This window comes from Mangifera indica, chromosome 1, assembly GCF_011075055.1.
Source record: "Mangifera indica cultivar Alphonso chromosome 1, CATAS_Mindica_2.1, whole genome shotgun sequence".
NCBI classification, from domain to species: Eukaryota; Viridiplantae; Streptophyta; class Magnoliopsida; order Sapindales; family Anacardiaceae; genus Mangifera; species Mangifera indica.
The window spans coordinates 11,449,166-11,459,207 of NC_058137.1; the positions used below are offsets into that span (position 1 = coordinate 11,449,166).

The window sequence follows — 10,042 nt, forward strand, 5'->3', positions numbered from 1 at the left end:
AGCTTGAAAATACCAAATTTAAAAAAATTATATCATAAGTTCATAAATTTATGAATTAATAATCATAAAAAAAACTTAAATAACTTGAAATCCATCAAATGTTAATCTAAAAGACAATTTGTACTTATATTTGTGGATTTATCAGAAATTTATATTAATCCATGATATTAATATTATTTTTCTTTTTCTATCATTATATATTTCTTTTGTTTTTCGGTAGGACAAGAGGGTGAGAATGAAAAGTAAGACTTAGTTTGAGCAATAATAAGGCTAATAAATTCTTAAGGACTTCTCAAAATTATGAATACTAGAAAATTAAAATAAAAAACCTTTCGTGTTCAAGGGTTTACTTTTGCTTTTTATTTCTTCTCAAAAATCACACTCCCAATCTCTCTTTTTTTAACATTCTGAAATTCTGAAGCTTTCAATCTCTTAAACAATGGTAAGTCTCTGATTGGATCAGATCTAATATCTCTCTGTGTTCAATATCACTTATTTTTAAATGCAGCGTTTTAATTTTTCTCAATGGTTTAGGAGGGGAAAGCGATTTTAGAGGCTCAAATAGATCAGCTGCTGAATATCGAGAAGCAGATGAGACTTTCCGGTGACGTGACGGGCACCAAGAAGGCCGTGACTGACATTTTGCAGCTTTGTTTTGAAGCTAAAGACTGGAAGACTCTTAATGAGCAGATTGTTAATTTGTCCAAGAAACGCGGGCAACTGAAGCAGGTAAATTTAATATTTTTGATTTATTGGTTTTTTAGATTAGGATACTGGGTCAGTGAATTGGGTATTTTGCGGAATTTTTGTCGTTGATTAGAAATGAAAGGGATTTGTGTGTTAGGTATTTAGAGTTTGAAGAGTAATTGGATTTATATGCATTGATTTAAGTGGTGATTGGAACAATGTGATCGTGAATTGAGTGTTTTGTAGAATTTTCATTGTAGATTGGAAAAGAGAGGGTATGTGATCTAGGCTTTTGGGGATTTAGATTTTTAGGGTTTTAAGGGGTAATTGGGTGTTTATGCATGTAGGTGTTGGCAAGAAGGGTATTATTATTGTCAAATAAAACTATGTGCACACATTTTTTAGTACACAATTGAGTATACAGATGATGTGTCATCATATGATTTAGTGATTTTAAACTAAGGATAAAGTAACATTCGATTATATGATAATATATTATTTGTATACTCAATTATATACTCAAAATTGTGTGTACATAGCATTGCTCATTATTATTTAAATTGACATTTAAGGGGCTCTTTGATATAGAATTTGGATAAGAATTAAATGGTTTCAAAACCAAAGTATATGAGATACAATCCCTGTTACCCTATAGGTAGTTTTAATGTTGAAAAGGTAATGGTTGTCGAAGTATTGCTATAATGATAGTTTTGAGGGCTCAATTGTGTTATAGATTCATATTAATGGTTATGTACAGAAGTTTGTAATGCAAATGCTATTTGTAAAGGATTTGCAGAGTAGTTCTGTAAGTTAATTAACTATTTACAACATAAAATTTTCCGATTGTTTTGTTGACTTGGAGGAGCTCTGCATTGTTCTGTTCATGTCGATAGATTATTAGATTGCAATACTACTTATTTAAGTATTGTTTTGGTAGATTTCTGTCCGATGTAGCTTGATAGATGTTATTTGCTGGTTCTTTTAAGTTTCAGCTTCAGTTATTCTGGATTTTTTGGAATTGTGTACAAAACTGAGATTCTGTGTGGTGTGTTGTTAGTAGACTGATGCATGTACTTGTTTATATTAATGTTTTAGGCCATGATCCTGGGAAAAGGGGATTATTGGGATTATTTGTTAATTTTAAATGAGCTGTTTGGTCTACGAAGTAGCTCAGACAAAATTTCTCAGTTATTATCTTATGTGAAAATACTATAGATAATATGCACATCCCCAAGGGCTGGATTTAGTGATTAAAGCCCTTGATGCAACTTGGAGTCCTAGGGCCCTAGGGTTCAAATCTCCTTATGGACCACCCACTTAGGATATTATGTCTTACAAGTTTTCAACTTCCAAGGTTTTAGGTTCTGGAAGTAGCCCCGTGTTTTGAGCTTAGGGAAATTGTAGGGATGGTTTAAGAATCTCATTATTAAAAGGGAAAAAGAAGAAGAAGAGGGATCACGAGAGAATACCTTTTGCTTGTGATTTAGTGTTTGGAAGAATATCGGATAGTATGTGTTATTAATGATCTTTAGAGATATTCTTGTCTTCCTGTTGCTTTCTATTCCGAACCATGTAGTGTTATCCAATCTATGATAAGATCCTCAGATATGATTACATCTAGAAATTTTGTGGCATGTAACTATAAAATACTATTGCATACTTCAAATCTCATATAATGATATGATTATCTTTAAATATCTCTTTGTGTGAACCTGTCTCTTGTGTATGGACTTAAGAATAATGACAACAGAAGTAATGCCGATTAATATTTGTAATCTCAGTATCTCTCCTATGCTGCTATTTATCTCTCTGTGGTTCTTTTAGAATTTCATTAATTATTCTTCAAATTATTTGTATAACTTGCTTGGTGAAACATTTGGTCAGATTTGGAATCATTTGTTGCTGAAATCATCGGGGAATGTTTAAATGGTTCACTTTTTGGGAAACATGTTTGATGTTTGGGGATGTATGTTTCTGCAGGCTGTAACTGCAATGGTCCAGCAAGCAATGCAATATATTGATGAGACCCCAGATGTTGATACTCGTATAGAGCTCATTAAAACACTAAACAATGTCTCTGCGGGGAAGGTGAACATGTGCCAATAAATCTTGAAGTATTTTTTATTTTTAGTTAATTTAACACTGTGTAGTGTTGTATTATCGTCTAATGTACTTCATCTGTTGCAGATATATGTTGAAATTGAGAGAGCAAGGTTGATTAAAAAACTTGCAAAAATTAAGGAAGAACAGGGGCTTATAGCTGAAGCAGCAGATCTTATGCAAGAAGTGGCTGTTAGTAATTTCTGTATTTGATGATGCCCTTTTTGTATTTTTCATTCCCCTATGGTATTCTTTCTAATAATTTGTGAGTTACAGGTGGAAACATTTGGTGCTATGGCAAAAACTGAGAAAATCGCATTCATTCTTGAGCAAGTATGGCACTCTTATCTGTTATGCTTTCATTATCATCAATGCTTAATTATTAGCTTGTAATGTTTTTTGTTTTTTTTTTTTTTTTTTTTGGGGCTATAAATTTGATGATATGTTGAAATGGAATTTTGCAGGTTCGTCTGTGCATAGATCGCCAGGATTATGTCCGTGCTCAAATTCTGTCAAGGAAGATTAGTCCGAGAGTTTTTTATGCTGATCCTTCAAAAGAAAAGAAAAAGCCCAAAGAAGGTGACAATGTTGTTGAAGAGGCTCCTGCTGATATACCATCACTATTGGAGTTGAAACGGATATATTATGAATTAATGATAAGGTATCTAGTTGCATTTATTATTTTACTTATTGGTTCAATATTTGCTTTGTTTTCTTGTCGATATTCTGATTATATGTGATCATATTCACAGAGTTCTTATGCTTGATTGAGATGTGATTATTTTGTGCAATATTTGTTTAGAATTTGGTGAAATTAGGCATGCACAGATACAAGGTTCAAAATTTTATCTTTCTTTTATGATTTATTAGAGGGTTGTTCCCATTTACTGCATTGCATGGAAAAATATGGTATCTAAATGTAATAATATTGTAGATATATGGGCTCTGGCAGATGTATACCTTTATCAGAGGCTGGAAAATAGATTCTACTTGTTTGGATTTGGCCGGATTGAAGCCATTTTGGAGTTTTATCTTGTTCTGTCTTGAAATCAATAACTTCATCAAAGGTGGAATGGTTGAGATGTGATGCTTAGGGTGCTTCCATCTATTTGGCCTTTTGGTTTGGAGATGTGAAACTCTTTGATACCCCTGTATACATTTACAGCAGCCCATGAAGGTGTTTTCTGACGTTTGCCTCCTTTGGCAACCCTGATATATAGAATTCTAGTTTAGCTCAAGATGTTTGATGTTAGGAACTTTTAATGCTTGGTTTGAGTGATCTATGAAATAATAGATTTCGATTTTTGATGCAAATTGAGCTTCATTTTCCCCTATCCTGTTTGATTGCAGTATGCAAGAGGTTGATAAGGACTTCGTGCACACACGTGAAGGAATAGCATAACTGAATTCCTTATAAAATAATAGTTGTGAGAATGATAATAATAGTATAATTGAATTCCTTGTACGCTAACTCTTTTATTAGAGTTGGTATTTTATCATGTTATTTTTCCATTGAATATGTTTTTAATCATTGAATTGCTAATGGAGTTTGTAATGCTACCTTTGTTTTTCTCTTGCCTTCATTCGAACATGTCATACGACCTTTTTTTTTCTTCTCATCTTTGCAGGTATTATTCTCATAGCAATGATTACCTTGAAATTTGTCGCTGCTATAAGGCAATATATGAGATCCCTCATATCAGAGAGAACCCAGACCAGTGGATACCGGTAAAGCTTAGTACTAATATATGCCTTCTCTAAGTTTTGCTGAGGATCTATGATTGTATATTTATTTACTTCTAACTTGCAGGTCCTGAGGAAAATCTGTTGGTATTTGGTGTTGGCACCACATGATCCTATGCAGTCAAGCCTTTTGAACTCCACCTTGGAGGATAAGAATCTCTCTGAAATTCCTAATTTTAGGTATGTCTTTCATGTAAATAGTGTTTGCTTGAATATCTTCATTCTCTAGGGTTTAACATATGATGTTATATTAATTGATGCCTACCTCTATTTGGCCTTTCTTCCCTAGGTTGCTTTTGAAACAGTTGGTCACAATGGAGGTCATCCTGTGGACATCTCTTTGGAATATGTATGAAAAGGAGTTTTTTAATGAAAATAGCATGCTTGGAGGACCTTTGGGTCCCAAAGCTGCCGAGGATTTAAGACAGAGAATAATTGAACATGTAAGCTCTGGCTTAGAATTAAGTTACAAGCTTTATTTTTCCTTTTGCTGCCAATGTTTATTAGCAATGCACTTGATGTTTTTCAGAATATTCTTGTTGTTTCAAAGTACTACTCAAGGATTACCTTGACGAGACTTGCAGAGCTATTGTGTCTCAGTGTCCAGGTTTGTCTTGATAAAATATTTTTGTCTGTCAAACTTCATGCATGAGAACTTTTATTGACAAAATGTGTGGGTGGGTGGATTTAAGGGAGAGATCTACATTTTGTTAAATTTACTTGAAATAGTTTGGTGTTCTAACCAATGATGGTAATTTTTCAACACATAGCCTTAGAAAGATGGTTGTGGTTCTTGTTGCAATTAAGTGCAATGCCAATTAGATCTTTTTTGACAATTGCTTGTTGGTTGAAGTCCAAATGCTGATTAACTAAATAATCATTCGACATTTTCATTGCTCAAAGTCAAATGGTGGTGGTCACATTCCAATGAAAATATAATGTCTGAAGTCTTCACTCTTCAGTTATGGTGATTTTCTAAATTACATGCGTGTAAACATCTCGAAAAATGACCTCTTTAATAACTGTTTATATTTTTGACATCTAAATTTTCAAATAGTGCAATTTCTGCTGTGACTCACGGTGCATACAGAGAAAGAAGAGAAATACATGTTTAATTAATGGTTACTGTGATGTCTCTGTTGTCACAGCTGCATGAATTTGAAATTTCTTCTTGAGATACTATTGTCTGATCAGTATTTGCATTTAAATTCAGGATGCAGAGAAGCACCTGTCAGATATGGTTGTGTCCAAGGCACTGGTAGCTAAAATTGACAGGCCAAAGGGAGTAGTTTCTTTTGTGGTATCCAAGGATAGCAACGACATTCTCAACTCATGGGCAACTAACTTGGAGAAGTTACTTGATCTTGTTGAGAAGAGTTGCCATCAAATTCACAAAGAAACTATGGTTCACAAAGCTGCCCTCAAAGTTTGATGAAGACGACATCAGCCAATTTTCAGGTAGATGTCTCTCTTTCTGGATCTTTACTTTGTTCCAATCTATATGTATGACAGAAGACTATAGTGACACGCTGTCTTCATTATGTTTGATAGGTTTCAATTGTGATCTTAATCAATGTGAATTGAACTTACCAAGCATGCATTTTATCATCAGGTTCTTTCTTGAAGTTATTTTGGTGGTAGGAGAATAGGGAATATAGATTCGAATTTGTTTCCAAAAACTGAAAGATTGTTGTATACTATTCGAACATACTTTTACTGCTGGCTAAAGCAAAAACCTCATTGGGCTTGTTTAGTAGCTGTGGAAAGAAATTAAATTTCTCCACTTGGTTCATTTATAATTTCTCTTGCTTTCTATAAGGTTGTGATTTTTCTCATGGTTTGCCTCATATTTGTGATTTAGAGTTAATAGCCGGTGCCAGAATCAACCAGGTTGTCATATGGTACCTTATTTGCTAGTAAGCATAGCAGTAGATACATGAAATAGTCAAGTAACTGGTGAAGTAACCTTACTGATGTCTAGAAATTGCATTGGAAATGACACCATACTCTTGCTTGATTGGTTTCCATTGGTTTCAAGGATTGATAATCCTACAATCAGTACTGTAGTAGGATCAAAGAAGAAAAACATAAAGCAAGTAAATTTCATAACTCTAATTTTACCAGCGGCTAAGAGATTGACAAGTTTTTTAATCTTTTCTTTCAAGATAAATAGTGCAAGGGTTTTTGATAATTTGAAATGGTCTTGTAATTCTAATGGATTATTTACTAGTTTCTGAAAATTATTAAAATGTATTAGAATAATTAACCTCTCAGGAGCTGATAAAATTAATTAATCATTTTTTTAATATCAGGCTAATTACATAATCTAAGTTTGTCTGCTATAAATGACAGTCAAATTCAAAATATTGACTGTGCACTTTATGTGGGTATAAAGTAATGGTCAGTCAATTTACCTGCTTTAACTAGATGGTCAATCTGGGATGGCACTACTACTTCCACGGGACTATAACTGAAATGAATCAAAGATATTTCTACAACTTATAAATCAATCCACTTTACCCAATACTGTCTTTTATGGACTTCATGGATTTAAAAGTGAACATTTCGTTATTGGTTAAATATGAAAGGGAGAAAATGTACTCTTATTAAGTGGTTAATCTCTCAAACGGATTATGGTTATCAATGAGATTGCTTAGAGAATATTTTACTGTTATTTGACAATAAGATACTTGAAAAGTGAGAATTGGTTTTCATTACTAATCCTGAACTTCTTAGTGAGGTGCTTTATGGCTTGGATCACCAAGTAAATAAGAATATGTTATTGAAGGTTCTACACCAAAAGATTGGTAACACCACCCCAACTTTTACCAAATACATTATAAGTCAAAATTCCACGCGTTCAGTTATCTTTAGTCTTTGGTTGAATTGCATACGCAAGTAATAAGTATAGGGTAAGTAACCTTTAGACCAAGTCACTCTCTCATTAACATTCCCTCTCAAGATTGTTTACTATTCAAATTGGTCTTACCCATCTTCATCATCACCCACCAAACAAAAAGATGTTTGAAACTCTTCGCCATCAGTTTGTCAAAATTAAATATGAGTTTTACCCTAAAGATTGTCTGTTTCTACTTGTAATCTTTGTTTGGATATTGATAATAATTCTATTCATAAGTCTCCATTATCATACATGAATAAAATCATATACATCACACTTTGATTTGAAAGTACCCACTTAAAAATATTTCTTGGTGCATATATATATAGGTTAATGCTTTGTCATTCGAGATAACAAAATAGTTAACGTGGATTTTAAAATAATACATACTTAGAAAGAGATAATAACTATATTATATAAATAAACAAGATTGTATGGACTCTTTTTAACGATTTTGAATTTATGCATGCGTCGGTCGATTTTATAAATGTGTAAACTTCTTAAAAAGAAAGTCACTACTTATATTTTTATATTATTATATGATATAGAAACCAAATCATTATCCTGAACTGGGAGGATAGTGATGGGAACCCATCCATGAAGGAATTTCAGAATTTTCACCACCACTAGAGGAGGCTGGCATGAAATGATGAGGCGGCCGAGGCTGAAACATCAAGTGCGGTGGCACCAACTGCGGCGGCGATAAATTAGAAGCCAATGAAGAAGAAAATGCAAGCTGCTCATACAAATTCATCTGCTGCCTCTGATATTCAGCATAGTCCAAATACATGGGGGCAGGAGCCGTCACTTGAGAATGAACAATCGACTCAGTGGATGTGGGAACGCTCAAAAGGGTTGGTGCACAACCAGAAATGGTGAACTGGGTTGACGCCGCCTCAGCAGCTGCTGTAGCAGGGGGTGGTGATCGGACCTTGACATTTTCAGGGAAATTTAGCTTCGCCTTGCTGCCCCTGAACCTCAAAGCGGCTTCATCATACGCTCTGGCTGCATCCTCTGCCTTTTCAAATGTGCCGAGCCACACTCTTGCAGCCTTGAATGGATCTCTTATCTCCGCTGCCCATTTCCCCCACGGCCGCTGCCTCACCCCCCTGTATCTTCTTCTTGGTTCCTGAACATTATTGGTGGCGGGGTTATTATCTTGATCGCCGTTATTGCTTCTGTATTCATATTTTGTGTTGTATGATGTAATTCCTGCTTGCATTGCTGTTGTTGAGCTTTCTGTTGGGATGAAAGTAATAAGAATTACACCATTTAGAACCCGTTAGATGCAGAATTTAGATAGTTTTCTGGTTTAAGACAGGATACAACAAAATCTTATAGAGTCATTATTTTTTAAAACTGTTTACAAAGACAGTTTCTCAAATATAATTAAAAAAAAAAATTAAGTTTTTTAAAATTATACCTCTCAGAGAAGAAAAGTCTTGCGAACTCTGTGTCTTATTTTCCTCTCTTCCTCTTTTGTGGCCGCTACATGAAGAAGATGAAGAAGAGGAGCCATGGCCATGGAATGAGCTTTCAGTCGAAGCACCGTTCATATAATCCATTAATTCATCAGAACCCTGGTGGCGCAGCAGCTGCACGCAATCATCTCCAGCCACCACGTGCGTGAGAGCGGACACCATAACCGACATCTCTCGTTCCCTCCTCACCGTCGAAAACATCCGCGTCTCATCGCTGCCAGCGCCGCCACTGCTAGATAATTGATATTCATCAAAGGGTTGATATTGAAACTCATTATCAACCAGACGATGATGATGATCAAATTTGTCCCCTTTATTGTTCGCCACCTTTAGAAGGCAACAACACATGAAAAAGCTTAAAGATTTTTCTCGAGAAAAGGGAAAGTTTAAGCCAAATTGAAATGGTAGCTGAAATTCTTCCTTCTGAAGAAAGAAATAGCGGAGTTGAAAGAGTATAAATAAGGATAAGAGAGAGCGCCGCCATCGCAAAGTTGACGGAAGCGTTTACAATTAAACGGTATAGAGTTTGAAATAAATTAATGAATTAATTAACGGGTGAAAATGGAATTAATTGAAACAAGTGGGAGAGTCTGTTCTGCTTTTAACAGAGAGAGGCAGCAAGTGGGTGTCGGTTCTGTTTTTGGCGGTGCTTGCTTTTATTTTGAAGCTTATGGAAATTACCGACATAGGCTTCAATTTCAGGTAAGAAAATTCTCTTTATTTTAGGATTTTGGAGTGTTTAAGGATCTGATCTGATGACATGCTCTTTGTTTGCGTGTGACATCTATCTGTTTCTTTAACACGTACCTTCACAACTCTCCATCTGTCGGGTATTTGTTGGATTTTTTTTCTTTTTTTTAAATATCCCAGTATCAAGATAACTGCTGCGTTATTTATTTAAATTCTCTTTTCAACTTTTTTTTACTTTTTTAAATCCCAACTTGTGACATCCCGTTATTACAATCTCAAATATTATCTATTTAGATATTGACTACTCGACTTAGAGATTTGGGAGAAAAAAATTACCTTTTAAAATTAGAACAACTATCTAGTGACAACAACACTAAGACATGACATCAGCATATGTCTTTTTGTCTACAGAGACATGTGAAACTTTTATTGTTTAAACATA

General features: G+C 34.4%; 2 protein-coding genes across 3 annotated transcripts; one reads left to right on the forward strand and one right to left on the reverse strand.

Annotated features, from left to right (window-relative positions):
• The first annotated feature begins 283 nt into the window (after nucleotides 1–283).
• Nucleotides 284–6,322, forward strand: LOC123195899 (26S proteasome non-ATPase regulatory subunit 12 homolog A-like). 2 transcript variants are annotated; one of them, XM_044609766.1, is made up of 12 exons: nucleotides 284–442; nucleotides 535–729; nucleotides 2,668–2,775; nucleotides 2,875–2,979; nucleotides 3,064–3,120; nucleotides 3,252–3,448; nucleotides 4,416–4,515; nucleotides 4,598–4,710; nucleotides 4,820–4,973; nucleotides 5,060–5,137; nucleotides 5,744–5,988; nucleotides 6,082–6,322. In XM_044609766.1, exons 1-11 carry the CDS (start codon nucleotides 440–442, stop codon nucleotides 5,960–5,962), a joined length of 1,329 nt encoding a protein of 442 aa, XP_044465701.1. In that variant the 5' UTR covers nucleotides 284–439; the 3' UTR covers nucleotides 5,963–5,988; nucleotides 6,082–6,322. The 2 variants fall into 2 exon arrangements, with proteins under 2 accessions (XP_044465701.1, XP_044465709.1); XM_044609774.1 differs by having other exon boundaries at nucleotides 6,143–6,322.
• A 1,542-nt stretch (nucleotides 6,323–7,864) lies between these two features.
• On the reverse strand, nucleotides 7,865–9,433 carry LOC123213673 (ethylene-responsive transcription factor ERF110-like). Its single transcript, XM_044633144.1, has 2 exons — nucleotides 8,853–9,433; nucleotides 7,865–8,668 (listed from the first exon to the last, which is right to left on the reverse strand). Exons 1-2 carry the CDS (start codon nucleotides 9,256–9,258, stop codon nucleotides 7,989–7,991), a joined length of 1,086 nt encoding a protein of 361 aa, XP_044489079.1. The 5' UTR covers nucleotides 9,259–9,433; the 3' UTR covers nucleotides 7,865–7,988.
• Between the last annotated feature and the right edge of the window lie 609 nt (nucleotides 9,434–10,042).

What these genes read in the sequence shown, in the direction of transcription:
- LOC123195899 (XM_044609766.1), top strand. An exon ending in TATTATGAATTAATGATAAG is followed by an intron (nt 3,449 to 4,415) that starts GTATCTAGTTGC and finishes TCATCTTTGCAG; the next exon opens with GTATTATTCTCATAGCAATG. An exon ending in TATTGTGTCTCAGTGTCCAG is followed by an intron (nt 5,138 to 5,743) that starts GTTTGTCTTGAT and finishes ATTTAAATTCAG; the next exon opens with GATGCAGAGAAGCACCTGTC.
- LOC123213673 (XM_044633144.1), bottom strand. Translation starts at nt 9,258, where the DNA reads ATGTGTTGTTGCCTTCTAAAGGTGGCGAACAATAAAGGGGACAAATTT. An exon ending in AGACTTTTCTTCTCTGAGAG is followed by an intron (nt 8,669 to 8,852) that starts GTATAATTTTAA and finishes TCATCCCAACAG; the next exon opens with AAAGCTCAACAACAGCAATG.